The sequence below is a fragment of the Chelmon rostratus genome, chromosome 7, assembly GCF_017976325.1.
Source record: "Chelmon rostratus isolate fCheRos1 chromosome 7, fCheRos1.pri, whole genome shotgun sequence".
Taxonomy (NCBI): Eukaryota; Metazoa; Chordata; class Actinopteri; order Chaetodontiformes; family Chaetodontidae; genus Chelmon; species Chelmon rostratus.
Genome location: NC_055664.1, coordinates 20,922,998 through 20,938,656, shown reverse-complemented (window position 1 = coordinate 20,938,656; position 15,659 = coordinate 20,922,998). Strand labels below are relative to the sequence as shown.

The 15,659-nt window shown below is 42.6% G+C and overlaps 1 protein-coding gene across 1 annotated transcript in view; it reads left to right on the top strand.

Moving 5' to 3' along the window:
• The window catches only part of pitpnm3 (PITPNM family member 3), an 82,691-nt gene that overhangs the window by 49,407 nt on the left and 17,625 nt on the right, over positions 1 to 15,659 (top strand). The window contains exons 6-10 of the mRNA XM_041940616.1: positions 6,441 to 6,630; positions 8,450 to 8,572; positions 9,271 to 9,458; positions 12,347 to 12,504; positions 13,288 to 13,458. Of these exons, the coding sequence (XP_041796550.1) occupies positions 6,441 to 6,630; positions 8,450 to 8,572; positions 9,271 to 9,458; positions 12,347 to 12,504; positions 13,288 to 13,458 (830 nt within the window). The remainder of the gene's footprint in view (positions 1 to 6,440; positions 6,631 to 8,449; positions 8,573 to 9,270; positions 9,459 to 12,346; positions 12,505 to 13,287; positions 13,459 to 15,659) is intronic.

Below are 15,659 nucleotides of genomic sequence, written 5' to 3'. Positions count from 1 at the left end.
CATTCCACTGCCGGACAGTGGAATGTACCATGTACCATTATTTGTGTCTCTCGTTTTGTTTATTCATGTATCTTTAAATCTACTAATTCATTCTTGATACTGATAATGACATTTGCAAGTTAAAAAAAAAAAATCTGATAACGAGTCATTATTTTTAAAACAAACCCATTACATAAAGAGCGATCTGGATGCAGCTCTCTTAGATCTGTTTTTGTTTTTAATGGTCATGGCAAAGATGCATACTAATTGGGACATTTCACAGATGAAAAACATATTTGTCAGTGTGTTTTAGCTCCCCACTGAAATTAAACAAAGCTTACTTATGCCCAGATGGCTCCAGGTCCCTACCATACTCTCACAATATGTGCAGTCGGTAGGCATTCATGCACGCCCACACAGCAACAAACAACACTTATTCAACTACACTTTTGTCAGTTAACAGTGTTTGCTCTAATGACAGTGTTGGACTTGTGGGCGTGCGGAGCCTCATTTATTTGCATGCCAACATAAACATCAGAGGAATAGGCAACCCTGCGGGAAGGAGTTGCTGTTGTGTTGGTAATTTACTCTCATTCTGGGTAACAGCTTGGCTGGAAATCGCACCGCCGAGTGAAGGTGGTAAAATCTCCTAGCGCCTCAAAGACAAACTTTCACATAAACACACCACTTTCAGCTCGGTGCCTGATGATTCCTTATGTACTGTAGGGTGTCCCAGTAGAGAATGAACATGTTTTTCAGCTTGTGTTGTCCTTGTTGCTATGTGTGTTGAAGGCCTGCTGTGCTCATTATTTGCTCTGCCTGCTAATGAACGTACCTGGCAGTGCTAGGAGCTGGGTGTCAAGACAACACACGTGTAATCCATAAACACACTTGCACAAGCACATCCGACACGAAAACAGTTAGAGAAGAGCACCGAATGTGTACTATTGCATCATCAGTGCATCCAATTAACAGCGATTTCCTCTCTGTGACGATTTGAAGAGAAAGAAACATTTGTATTAAAACCTCTATCTGAGCAGCAGGAGAGACGAATAAGATGGATTCTTGTCTCATTACATTCAGTGTCGGTGTGCAGCTTCAGAAGGAGGAGGAGGAGGAGGAAGTCCACTTGGCCGTGTGCTGTGACCTCAGTTCGGGGAGATAGAGACTCATTATTCTGGCGATCAGCGGCAGTGGACGTGCCGCCACAGCTTCTGCACCCTCTCTCTAATTAAAAAGACTCTGCAGAGGCCCGTCGCTGCTCATGTTAATTGTGCAAACGTTGTACGGTGCTAAGCCAGCCATTAGGAAACGGGGAGGGCAATTAAGCAGGAATCTGACAGACTTCAGAGTTTTCAGTTTGACATTATATGGCGAAAGGCAAGAGGGTGGTGGGGCAGCATAATGGAGTCTGTCCCAAGGTTATGCTGCACGAGATGAGGCTGATGTGAGGTTTAATCGGCCCACTCGGCCTTATCTTCTCCTTGCTGTTGTTAATGGATCTCCTCATCACCGCATTACCATTAAACCTTGAGGAAGACTCCTGTACATCTCTCAATATAGAACGGTTGAGTTAATTACTCTGCGTTTAGCTGTCTGTGGCATGAACGTGGTAATCACAGGCAAAGCGATAAACTAAAAGGCTCTCTCGGTTCAAAGATGAAGGATAACCAGACAGCCCGTCTACAGTCAAGTGTTGCTCCTAACAAAGCAGCAAATGAGGCTTTTTGAGGCTTCTTCCGTTATGTAAGTCTTAAAAGACGTTCACTCCAGTGACACCTCGACATGACCTCAGCATATTTGCAGTCAGTATCGCTTGCATTTCACTAATGAGAGCAGAGAGATGCAAGCGGGGGTAAATACCACCACTCGTGAGCAAATGACTCACATCTCGAAGGGGCAGACTTGTCATAGCGACGCTCCTCCGCCTTTCAAGGCTCGGTGGATGTGCCTGTATTGGGGAGCAGAAAAACCTCCAGAGTAGCACATTTTATTCATCTGCTTGTGCTGACTGATGGATGTCAAGTTTATCGCTTCTGTAGCCTGGTAGAGGACATTTTTGATGAACACATGCTCTTAATTAAGGATTTAAATCTACAGTCATATCCATTCTATAGAGCTCCATCTGCTACTGACAGCAAACACACCGCTCTCCAGGTTTGCTCCATCAAAACTCTACGCCTGGTATCACAGCAACTACTATATTGATCACTGGCATTTCAGAGGAAATTACTGAGGATTATTAAGATCAATTAAAGCCATTAAACGCAGATGGGATTCGGATGGTTTGGCGGAGCATCGTTCTCCAAAGTACATGTTTGTATAGACGAAGATGTTAATGATCGCCTGAAATTAATTAGGACCATCGATTCTGAACAGGGAACAACCTGCAGCCCTCAAGGACGTTATACCTCCAGACTGCCTTGGCAAACAGTTTGGCTCATGCACACACACACACACACACACACACACAGGACAAACAAATAATTTATGTGCACCCTTTTGAATGTAAAACAGTGGCTGCTCTGTGGTAGTGATACTAACAAGTGCTTGCATAATCAAGTAATTATGCAATGCAAATAATGAGTGTTTCACCTGACATTTGTTGAGCAGTGCAGCAGGTGTTAAACCCCTGTTCCTGTCCTGTGACTTGTGAACCCCGCTCACAGGTAGAGTGTGTTTGGAATATTAATCTGAGCTTTTTGTTTTGACTCCTCGGCGAGGAAGTGCGTGCGTGTTTGTGTTTGGGAGCGTGCGCGAGCAGCGGTTGTTAACAAGACTCCAAGATCAAGGCCGGGTGACTTGAAAGGTTGGACCAAACTCTCGGTGGCACTGAGCTGGGATGTGGGGATTTCACATTTCAGCACCAAAACTCATAAACAAGCACCTCATGAACAAATCATGGTGGTTTAAATTATGACACAGTCTTCCTCCTAGAGCAATACGTTACAACTTCTGTGCATGATTTTTCGGAACTGAATATTAAATACGGCGGCTTCTGTAGAAGGAGTGACACTGTTGTTATGCAAATAACTGTGTGCAGCACCGTTCCAGCGAAAACATAACAAAGGTTTCCCTTTTTTTCCTGTTTTCCTACAAATCTGCATGGAAGCGGCTGAAGGCGTAGAAAGCTGTCTCAAAAAAGCTGCCCTCGAGAGCAGGGTTCACGCTGTACCAGAGCTGACAGTGCAGAGGCAAACAGCATTTTAAGAGGCTTTATGTGATCTCTGCACAGTTTTCTGCTGACAGCTACATGTCAGAGCCGCATCCTGGAATGTGACTCCACTTATTGCTGCTAAATAGCAAATAGTCCAGTAGGAGACTGCCATGAGGGAAGCTACGCCAACAGAGAATACGCGTCATCTGCAGGTGAAACACACAGACTTTCATTGAGACTTTACTGTAAGAACATGAGAATCATAAGAAAACCTTCTTCCCACATTAAGCATTATACTAACCTAATAAAGTATGAGCTAGAGCGTGCTGATTGCAGCAGCATGGCTGACATTCTGTCTACTTCACCATCCCAAATATCACATTTGCTGCCTTTCTGCAAGTTATGTTCGCTCCCACATTTACATGTTAATTGAATTGTAACAGCCGTAATGTGATCAAGGCAATAAAGCAAAGGCAGCTCATGTAAACAATGTTATCTTACTACATTGATAGAATTCTTTTTGTAATTGAAGTAGGCATAATTGCTGTGCCTACATGCAACGTGTGATTATAGCTGATGTTTGTTTACATTATTTGCAGTATGATTACATACACATTTTTTTTTAATCTGTGCTCAAGTTGCACATTGATTTTCACCATCTAATCTTACATTTGCATGCAACTAAACTATTTTTAGTCCCTGCTCTCAGATAAACTTCTGAGTGTTCTCTTTTATTTTTACTGTTGCAGAGCGAGGTCTCTGTTGTCAGTTTCTGCAAGTTGCAGACAGAATAAATGCAGTGTCAAGATTTTAATTTTGTACTCATCTAACCAGTTTTTCATACTAAATGTTTTCAAATATGCATGCAAAGTAGGAATCGCTTATACTGAAATTCAAACATATTTATTTGAAGTGGCTGCGTGCATCATAAGAAGAGGTTGATTGGAAGTTTCTCACCATGATGTTAATGGTAAAGCTAACATTAAAAAAAATATATGTGCTTTAAATTAGTCAGACCAGTCACTAATCTTCTGAGATATTTAGCTGGTAGAAGTGCTGCTTTATCACATGCACATGCAGGAGTCGAGCCAAGCTAACCTCACGATTCACCATTCCTCAAGACAGCATATGGACATGAATACGGATGAGGTTTTCTGACTTCTGACTAATTCCTACTTAAATTCCCAATTATCCCTCTAAGGGCTGCATCTTTTGCTTTTCTCTCCTGCTCTTGCTTGATATCAACCAGCTGGGAGAAGAGGTGCAGTGCATCTATCAATGACACAGTGCAACAATGGCATCAGGTAGCATTGGTGTCCTAGCTTGCATCTGTCAACTGCTCGGGTTGTGTTCCGTGAGTTTTTTTTTTTTTTTTTTTTTTTTATGCGACTTTTCCAAGCAAAACACATGCAGGCAGACCTTATTAAACCTCAGCAAGTTTGCCAGTTTGATTTTCATGCATTTCTGTAAAGCAGAACAGGATGAGTTAAACATTTGTCAATCTATTTACTCTGGTGGCTGATGTAAATAATTGCTCTCCAACACAGATTCGTCACTGTTTGCTGTGATGTTGGCAGTGGGGATTGTGGAGGTGGCTTCATCTGCCGTGGATGTCACACACTGACTGCTGAACACTGTGTTGCTGGGAGCAAAACAAAAATCACATCTAGTGTCTCTTTTCTTCCCAACAGGTTTCCCAAAGCCTGCACTGTGGCACTTCATAATTGCAACAGAAGTTGGCCGTGGCTGCTAAAAAACCTGTGGCAGAGCAGAATCATGGTTGTAATTAGAAAAAAAAAGTGATGAGAAGGGAGCTGGATGTTTTTTAGCTGGATAATGACTTAAAGTTGCTCTGGTCCCAGTTGTTACCAGTGTAGGAGACACATTTTCTTGTGTAGCCGGTACACAGACGCAGAAATTTTCCTTTTCTGGGGTATTATTATTAGTAACCATGGCAACACAATGTTTGACTCTAATGAAATAAAGTCCAAAAATCCCCCAAGGCACAATAGGCCTGTGTTACTGGACCTACCTGTAAATCATAGCAGTCCAATTAGCAGAACAACACGAGCATCTCCCACTGTTTCATAAAAGCACTCATTTAGTCTGATTACATTAGAAGCTTAATTTAATATCTGTGTGTTCAGGGGAGACAGTGCTCCAGGATATGTTTCAGTTCAATTCAACTTTATTGTCATTGTACTTGCATACAATGAAACATAGTGTTTCCAGTGTGTCGGTCGTTCGAGCCACAGATGGTGCTGTATGTGACTGACTATTGATTAGCTGGAGCGAACGGGCGTGGAGCTGCTGAGAGTGTGGAAGCATCAAGAGACAGATTTCAAATGATTGCTCTTGGTCTTTTCATGGGAGTTGTTGACTAAGAAAAAAAAACAGTTTGGACGTTGTTGGGAGGCAGAGCCGGGTCAGCCCTTTCCTCTCCTTGCGTTCAGTTTTGGTGACTGGACAGAGATGAAATTATTATCGATCTGGTAATCTAAGCAGTAGCTGGGCTTCCCATCTACTGCAATGGTGTGCTTCCCAAAATGTCGCATCACATGCATTTTTATGTCAGTGCTACATGAAAACTGTGACCCTTCATACCTGAGGTGAGGTTGTGCCCTTCTGTGTGGTGAGGTGCACACGGTCGCTGACATATTTCAGTCATGGTGCAGCATCGCTGCCTCTTCCTGCAATCAGAGCATCTGATGGATGGTGACAGTGCTGCTCAAGGAAGGAGCACAGGGCAACACCATCTTTTACTGTTTCCGCACGCTGTCACATGAAGTGTCTCGCCCGATCCGCATCTGCACTGTCATTGTGACGCACACACACACACACACACATCCATTAATGTCTACACAGCAGTAAAGACACAAAGGCTTTGCTGCTACCTGTACAGGTTTGCTTGTGTTATATTCCTTGAGATAAGATCATTCCCTTATCTTCCTTTTGTACACACACACACACACACACACATACAAGTAGCATTCAAATCAGATAGAGTGTGTCATGAACAGACTGAACAAGACATTAATGAATGCAGTAAATTCAAGCGAATCAAAGCAGGAACACCGGAAGGATCTTTGATTTTCGACATCATGACCTTAATTAAATGAACGTGACCTTCATTTCTTTTGACATTAGTGTGTATCAGAAACCGATGACAGCATCTTACATCGTTATAAGCAAACACTCCCAAAGGGCTCAGCTAAGACATACAATTGTCATGTAATTTGTTGTGTTCCTTCGTGCTGCACCGTCCTTCATCCCCTTCCCCTCCCTCTTTCCTTGCTCCTTCCAGCCTGAACCCGTACAGCTACGACGAGAGCTGCGTGTCCAGCAGCGTGGACCACCTGCCCCTGGCCGCTCTCCCCCTCCTCGCCATCGTCTCGCCTCGCTACCAGGACGCTGTGGCGACCGTGATCGCCCGAGCCAACCAGGTCTACCACAGCTTCCTGCAGTCAGAGGACGGGCAGGGATTCACGGGTCAGGTCTGTCTCGCCGTCTTCTGGTTGGAGAGGAGAACGGAGAACTCCTTCACTCTAGTCTCTCATCATTGAATAATGAGCTGCAGGTGCTTTAATAGAAGTTAATGATTGTCAAAGGAAGTGGAGATTGCTTTTGAGTGGGCTGTGTAGGCTGTGGGAGCTCAGGCCCTCAGAGGCCTCTAGATCTCTATTGTTTAAGCGAACCATATTTTAGCTCTTTTGTACATAACATCCACTGGCCTCTTGGTAACAAGCTGTATTTTCTGCTGAGGTGTTGATCTGTCAGAAGTTTATTCACAACTGAGCTGCATTTAACAGCATTAAGTTAAGGCTCTGATAGAAAACTTTGCTTTGCTTAGCTTATATCTTATTGATTATTGTAGATGTAATTAAAAAGCCAGATCACCAAGTGTAACAACAGTGTCCAGCAAATAATGTTTTTTTCGCTGCAGTCTGTTTGCTGCTGCAGTTCAGCTGCTGTTTGAAATGAAAAGCCTCATATTCTCAGGTCTTTGTGATTGACACATGATTGAGACCCACTGGTTAGTACATTCCTGATTAGCCAATCAGCAACAACACAAGACATTACATACAGTCAAAATGTACAAGGTAACAACCCCACAGGTGATTACAGTGAAGGTGATTTGACCAGCATGTGTTATTTTTATTTTTGGCTGTTGCTGTTGTGATTGGATTGGTACTTTCTGGACTCTGTGTTATTTATTATTATATACTGTTAAAGGATATAGGCAGACATGTTTAGTGTTCCAGTCCAGTCTGTTTTCACCTTGTTGAGATGACTAAACTCAGTCTGCGTCCAGTCATCGCTCTGCAGTATTTTCTCTACATATTGATCTGTGTGTGATTGCCTTTATTACAATCAGCTGTTGGGTTTTTTGTTTTTTTCATTCCACCATTGTTGACTTGTAGCTGCTCATTGCCTGGTGATGCAGTAGCGTCACTTAACTGAAAAAAAAAAAAAACAGTTTTCAGCATGTAGAGTGTTTTCACTGCAAAAAGGACAAAATTGAAGATACCAAAAAGAACAAATACCAATGATGAATTCACCCAATATCAGCAGAATGGAATGAACGGGAAAATATAATCTAGCATAGTTTATTCTCACTTTTGAGTGGTCACACGTTATTCCAAGATGGTTAGAATATTTGTTTCAATAAGCTGAAGTGTCAGCAGCTATTTCAGCAGCGATCTGTTGACCCCTCTAGTTCTTTTCACCAAGCAAGGGATTTCATACAGTAGCTATCAGAAATCCCTGATACATCTGACTCGGAATTACAACCCAGAGGCCTACCTGGGTTATGTGCTTTCCCACTTGGCTGCTTGTAATTACACACTGAACGATGAGTTGTGAATGCAGCATTAAAAAAGTGCTTGGTTTTCTGAATGCAGTGCACACAGGAGAAGGAGAAGCTGCTCACAGCTGCAACACATTAGAATGAATTCAGAACTGTGGTCAAACAGCTGCAGGAAGGTACAGAGATAAGCAAAGTATTAAACTTTTAAACATCACATTTTCATTTCTGTTTGTGAATTGTTATCAGCAGTCTTGGTCTAAGCTTGTAGGCATGTTGCATCATTACCTGAAAGTTCAAAATGATAAAATACATTGATTTCTTGTGTAACCTGCTATCTTTCAAAAATAGCATACTTTGGCAGTTATGTAGTTATATAGTATGGAAGTGGGACGCAGGGAGTGTTTTTCCGTTGTTTAATTCCCTCTTGAGTTGCGCTCCTGTTAGGGCTTTTAATGACTGAGTGCACCATATGTGCAGGGCGTCTAAATTACTTATTTTTCGAGCAGGTATGCCTGATGGGCGACTGTGTGGGAGGTGTGCTGTGCTTCGACGCTTTGTGCTTCAGCAACCACCAGAGGCCTGGCAGCCCCAACAACAGCAGCAGGAACAACAGCACTGAGAGCCTGAAGGTAGGGATGACAGCGTGATGATGATGATGATGGCACACAGATCTGCACACGGGGTTGGGACGCGCTGAGCAGCTGGTGAAAGTGAAGACATTTTCCTGGTCGTGAATGATTAAGAGATCACTGCAGATGATCAAGATTACATGCCTGTGTGTTATACCTTGTTCTCATCAGTGGAGTTAATTACTACATGAGCATCAGGGGCAGCGTCCTTGGCACAACTCCCCGTCCTCTCTAGTAAACACAGAATTCATCTCTGATACGTCTTTTTTCCATCAGTTTTTAAGCACAGCGCCTCTATCAAGACACAGCTTTTAGAAATGACACCGCATGCTCGTGGCAATGTCTTTGGCACTATTTTTCTCTAAAAGTCTCATGTGTAAATGTTGCGAATAAAAGTCACAGGTGAGGTGAACATTGTGTGTGTACGTGGGGGTCTGAGCATCAGTTTAAGGAGTTTCCATGTAACACACAATACGTTGCATGATCCCCTCTTTCTGTCTGTTGCTCCCTCACTCTCTCCTCCTCCCATTTGATAAATCCACTCACATCTAATTGACTCGCACAGGCACAGTTTTAAACTGTTCACCTGGGAAAAACGCATCAGCTCCCATCTGATTATGTGTAATTTCCTGGTGTACCCGCTGCTGTGAGAGGATGAGGCTGAACAGCATGTTGCGCTTTCTCCTCCTTCCTCTCAGGATAACTCGGGCTTGCTCGGGGAGTCCGCCCTGGGTCTGAGTTCTAGCAAGAGGCTGAGTAAGAGCAACATCGATATCTCCGCCCCAAACGGAGGGGACGGCCAGGGCGAGCCGCCGCTCAGCCGCAAGCAGAGCGACTCGTATGATGGAGACACCTCGTCCACAGGCCAGCACAGCTTCTTCTCCAGGTGGGACAGTGTGCATGAACAGGCCCACGCAAAGGGCAATATGATCATATATACTGTGAGCATTGGAGTCTGTCCATTTGGGTATCAATGAATGGAATAACCTGGAAATGTTTCCAAACTAATGGTTATATACTAGAAATAGAAGAACAAAAACATGCACAGTACACAATCATGTGCACACACTATACTCAGTAAAAGCTTTGTTAACCTCAGCTCAGATCTCCGTCATTGCAGTTTTTTTATACTCCTCAAAGAATAAAGTGACCTTGCATGATTTCAGTCAAAAGCCAACAGTTTCATTTTTCATTGTTTCGTGCACTTACCCATACGTACATTTACACACACATTCATGCGTATGCAGTGCAGAAAAAGTCTGCAACATTACTCACAACGATGGTTGGTGCAGGAAGGGAAGTTTTAAAGAGACGGTGCACATGTACAATCAAATACAGCAGCAGTATAGCAGCAGTGTGCTACCTGGACAAGATAGTGGTCAATGCTGTTGGTCAAACTGGGAACAAGCTGTAGCAAAAGAAGATTTAGTGTTATGTGCAATAGTCAAAAATGACAAACATTCACAGATAATAAAGATTTACAGCATTCAGTGCAAATTTGAATGCTCTAAATTTATATTTATCTGTAGATATATACTAAAAAACAAAATTTAGTTCACACACCCCTCCCAAAAAAAAAAAAAAACACGTCAGACATATTAGTATTTCTGTCATCCATTTCTGCCAAACAGCATTTGTCATGAGTGTCATATGATGACCCAGATGTTGCATGCTGGCCCTCATCCAGGTTTTCCTGGAATGTGTCACCCTGTCTCGCCCTTGCTCTTTATCAATATTTGCAGCTTGACTGCCCCGCCTGCCTACCTGCCTCTGCTGGACTATAAATAGCCCGTTTGAGCCTGTGCCAGCCAGTTTGTATGGGAGACTGAGCGGTTGAATTTAGCTGGGTCAGGGTGGCTGGAGGGGGTGCTCCTGCCATGTCGACTCACTTCAGGCAACCAGTGCTCCCATTCCAAATCACATGCTCCACTAGGCTTACACCATCACAGTAACACAGTCGCTGAAGAGAGGAGCCCATCAGTTCACAGTTATGCCACATTGTGTTCATGGCGGTGCACATCTCACCTTTCACTTGCTGTTACACTCCTGATTAAGTCCAGGCCTCGCCGTGGGGAGGGTAACCTCTGTTCCTGGATGTGCTTGTTTCCCCTGCACATCTACTGCATATTCTCAGCCACCAGGAGGGCTTATTAAAGCTCCTTTTCCCACACTTTATCACTCGTATCAGAAAGGCCTGTCGTGTGACTGCCTACCTGTGGTTTACTCCATTCCAGACGTTTCAGTGTGCACTTTGCTCTGCTGTCGCTCTGACTGGAAATTGCCTGTGAGATCATGTGCAAATTTCTATTGAAAACCTAGGAGGTTTCAAACAGTGGGGCTGATTTCTTTTTAACTTTACCATGTCTTATACTTTATTTTGTCTACTTTTCCAGCAGTCTGTCTTTGTTAGGGATGTGTGTTTTGGCTAATTTCACTGATGTTAAACCAGATTGTAATAAACTGCCACCTAAATGGACATAATTGACAGCTTTAGACATCTATTTAGTTTGAAGTGCTCAGAAATAAAGATTTTGTGCAGTTAGAGCAGCAGAAAGGCTTATTGCATAATGCGCATAAAGAAATATATTTGCAATACTTTAGTGTAATAGGTAGGCATTATTGTCAGATCTATTTGCTGCTGCAGTGAAAAGCTGGGCAGTTTGACGCATGTCGTATGTTCATTGCTCATTATCCCTCATAAAAACATGTCAAGCATTCATTCAGTAACAGTTAGCCAATGTAATATTTGCCATGACTATTGAACATATTGGTAACAATCTGCAGTTAAGTGACAAGTGCGATAGCTGCAAAAAGGGAAATTAAAGCCCATGCAGGCAGCAAAAATAACACTTCCCTTTCTGCATGTTTTGTGTGCCAGTAAATGGAAAGTGCACTTGCTCAGAGGAGGGATTGTGTTGTCAACATGGCACATGAATCCATTTACAGAGTACTGTCCATGCAATACATGATCTCTAATCTCTTCAGATGCACAGATACAACCACAGGTAGTACTTTTTGCAGTTTAGACTAACATGGTAGGAAGACGTAAGTGGACACATCAGAAAAGAGAAGACAAAAACTAGAACGGAAGCAGAAAGCAATCAAAGCACTATTGATTTGGCTTTTAAAGATGCGGGGAGACTGTTTGCTAATCCTTTCTCCCCAAGCAGGACTTAATGGGGAAATGTTGTCTCGCTGGAGAGCAGAGAGATCTCGTCAGTCAGCAGAAGGTTGTGGCTGAGACCGGCTCTGCTGTTCAAACAGCTGTGAGCATGATTCAGCCTGTGAATGCTGAGTGAAGAGCTGCTCAGGCTGAGTCATAAAGGCCTGGTGCCGACAACGACCCCAGAATCTTTAAACAAGCCAACTGTTGAATCAGGACAAAGCAAAAGCTTCACTGGCTCATCTGTGCTGAGACCAAGACATTTGCCTTCCCAAATTCAGCATGAGCATCTCAGCTCACCCCTGCTTTCTCTTCAAATGTAAACAAAACTGTAACAGAGGGATTGTTCTTTGCCATCAAGTTAAGTGCTGCCCCATTAACACAGCCGACAGGAATTGTTACACCCCAAATTGATGATTTCTGTATTAATGACTTACCAAAAGCCACTTCTCCTGCCTTTACTTATTCTCATTGTTCTTGGTAAACACAGCCTTTAAAAGTGATGCCTGCAGCATAGTCGGAGTCTCAATCATGCATTTGAAAGCTTGGTACAACCCAGTTATCACATGATTAAGCCCATTCTGTATATTCTGTCCGTGTCTATCCCCCAGTTTGATGAAGGAGAGTGTGGAGGTGCGTGGCGGCAGTAGCACCAGCCTGGTGTTGAACCCAGGCCGTTTCGACTTTGAAGTGTCAGACTGCTTCCTGCTGGGCTGTCCGCTTGGCCTCGTGCTGGCCATGAGACGCACTGTGCTGCCTGCCGTCCAGGGTGAGGATCAGACGCGTGCAACATACACCAGAGAATGAACTTCTTCATACACACGCATCTGCAGATGTACACAGACAACAGTCATATTTGTGCTTGTGCATTAGTCTCCTATTGTTTTACTGTGTATTGTCTTATCTTTAGCTTGTCAGTCAACTGTAAAGCACTTTGAATGCGCTGACCTGTGAAGCAGGTTTGAGTGAAATGTTATTGCAGATACGACACCATTGGATGATTTCATCATTTTAATCTTTTTCCTCATTTGTTTCTGTAAAAATAGTCAACATTTCTGACTGGATCAAATCAATTCAAACTGATTTTCACCTGGATTTTACCTCACTACTCTAAAAGTTGATGTGTTTCCTGCTCCAAGGGGAAAATAAATGTGTTGTTTTTTTCCTGTAGTTCACTGCAAACAGCATAGATAGATAGATAGATAGATAGATAGATAATATAAATTTTGTGAAATCGGACTATAAAGAACAATAGAACAAGAACTATACATAATAAAAAATCTAAATAGCATGCAGTAAAAATTATATAAACAAATGTAGCAGACAAACAAAGGTCCTCTGATGGCGAGCAAAGCTCAGATTACGCTTCCACTCATAGAAGCAGGCAGAAAATGAGCTATGTGGCATTGCGTGTGTGTGAGTACTTCAAAGTAATAAAAAACAAACTTGAAACCTAACCCTAACCCTATTCACATAGATTTTTTTTATTTATGCTTTTTCTAAATCTGTGCACACCACACTTCGTGCTAAAATTGTGTTTTCTGTCCCTCAGTGAGCCAGCTCCATCCAGCCTGCTCTCAGATTTTCAACCTGTTCTACCCGTCGGACCCTTCAGCCTCCAGACTGGAGCCGCTGCTGCAGCCTCTCTTCCACAAGTTGCCACCATTTGCTGTGCCACGCTACCAGCGCTACCCTTTAGGAGACGGTCGCTCAATGCTCATCGGTAGGACGGATGGTTTGACCCTGGAAATCAATTTACCAGTGTGGGGAGACTGAATATTTCATAGCTTAATCTATTTCCTGGTGTAATTCTAATGCCGCATTAATAACCTTTTTGATTTTTGCATTTCAAAGCTGCCGTGAAACCTTTGAGGAATCCTGTTAATAAGACCAGATTAGAGTGGCAGAGAGATTCAATGACTTAGTAATGTGAATTTTCACAGGTGCACATGTGCGCAGAGCCTTGATCCCATCTGCGTGAGCCCACCCTGCAGAGGGGGGCTAAATCCTGCTCCCAAGGCCAGAAGTTTGAAGTAATTATACTTCATGTTCTTGTGGTGCATCACCTTCAGCCTGCAACTCCTCTCTGAGGATCAGGCACAGTATGTGAGATATCGGCCTGATATATGGCACAGAAGTGCTGCACTCCCCCAGGAGGGCTCGGTTGTAGAGACTCAGTCCTTAATGAGCCACTGATTTATTTGAAGCATGTTTTAGCCCACTTTTGGGACACAGGGACTCTCTCTAAAAAGCAGTCATGACGCATCGCCTGGTTTCTCTGTCTCTCTGTCCACCTACTTCAATGAGAGAAAGTAGGACAAGGACTGATCGCTTGCACGAACCAACAGCAGAAGACTTGGTTTGGTGCAAGATGTTGAAACATTTAAACCTTCTACTCAACATGCAATCATTAGAAAGAGTGTAACATGAAGACAGATTTGTCAAATGTGGAATCTCAGTGATATGGAAAGTTAATTTCCATTATCCTTTTTGCTTTATATTAGTGTGTTCTTTAATGAGACAAGAACAAAAACCGATTATTTCAACATGGACGAAGCTCAAAGAATATTGACTATTCATATGACACACAAAAGCCCTTCATCAGCGTAAAAATTAGGCTCTTAGAAAAAGTGGTTTCTTTGTTTCTTCTTCTACTATTTGGTGCACAATTTACATACAGTCAAGCATGTGTTACCTGAAATTATGTAGGTGTAGATATATGATTGTCTTGCTGTTTCCTGTTTGACACACAGTGATATCTTTCAATTCTGTGTGGGATGGACAAAAAGTTTTACATGAGACTGGATTAAAAATAAACTAACCAAGACCCCATTCAGGCACACTCCTTGTTATATAAATGTGGTGGCAATTTTACCTTATTTTAAATAATTAAAAGTCACAATGGCGGTCTAACTAGGTCAGACGTTGCAGTTCTGTCAGGTCCCAAAAAGCAAATATACGTACAAAGACTTCAGAATAATCATATTGCATAAAACATACCAAACAAAACTTCAGGACAACCGTACTGTACCATATGTAACGGGCTGACACTGAAAACCAAATGAAAGTTGTAAAATCCGTTCATAAAGAGTCTGCGAGTGGCGACAGTGACTCCTCTGACAAGATCTCAGCTGAGATCTGATCCAGGATCAGGTTTTCTTATACATTATTGACATAGAAAATGTACATGGTAAATATGGGTAGTTCCAAATCAGCTCTGTAATAATTTAAACTATGATATGTCAAAGTTATTGTACATTTAGGGGGTCTGAGTTTGAACTGCTGTAATGTTAACATGAAGGCCACAGCAGCACAATATGCAAATATGTTCCTTTTAAAAATTTGTAAAAAAATGTATGCTAACAAGTCCTGCAGCATGTCAGCAACTAGCAATGGAATGTGAGTTACCAGCTTTTTCTGCTGTATCGTGTGTTACAAAATCAGCTGCAGAATCGTCTTTGTAATGATGAAATTGATGAGAAAATGTATTAGTGAATTCGCTGCAAGAATTAGAGAGAAGGGGTCACAGTGGTCTTTACTGAAGGCTTCAAAGTCAATATAAGTGTTTAAAATCCATCAGCCATGCAGCCTATTAGAGAACAGAAGATGCTCTCTGCACTCCCTCTTGTGCACTAGTTGCCACATATCAAGCAGCGTTTTCTCTAAAACTCCTGTCATGTTTGAATAAAGCGGTTGCTGAACATATGTGATAGAACCTACATTTGAAAGCCAAAAAGCCATTACTTTTACAGATGGACGAGGCCTGTAATGGTTCTTGTTCCACGTCTGGAAAGAGCTTCACTCACTAATTAAGTCACTCAGTCACTTGAAATCATTGTACTGTGTACGTGTGGGATAAATCAGCTCCCATCAGCTCGTTTGTTTCCTGTTTAAACAGGAAGCCCGTGAGTAATCCGCGTGTCT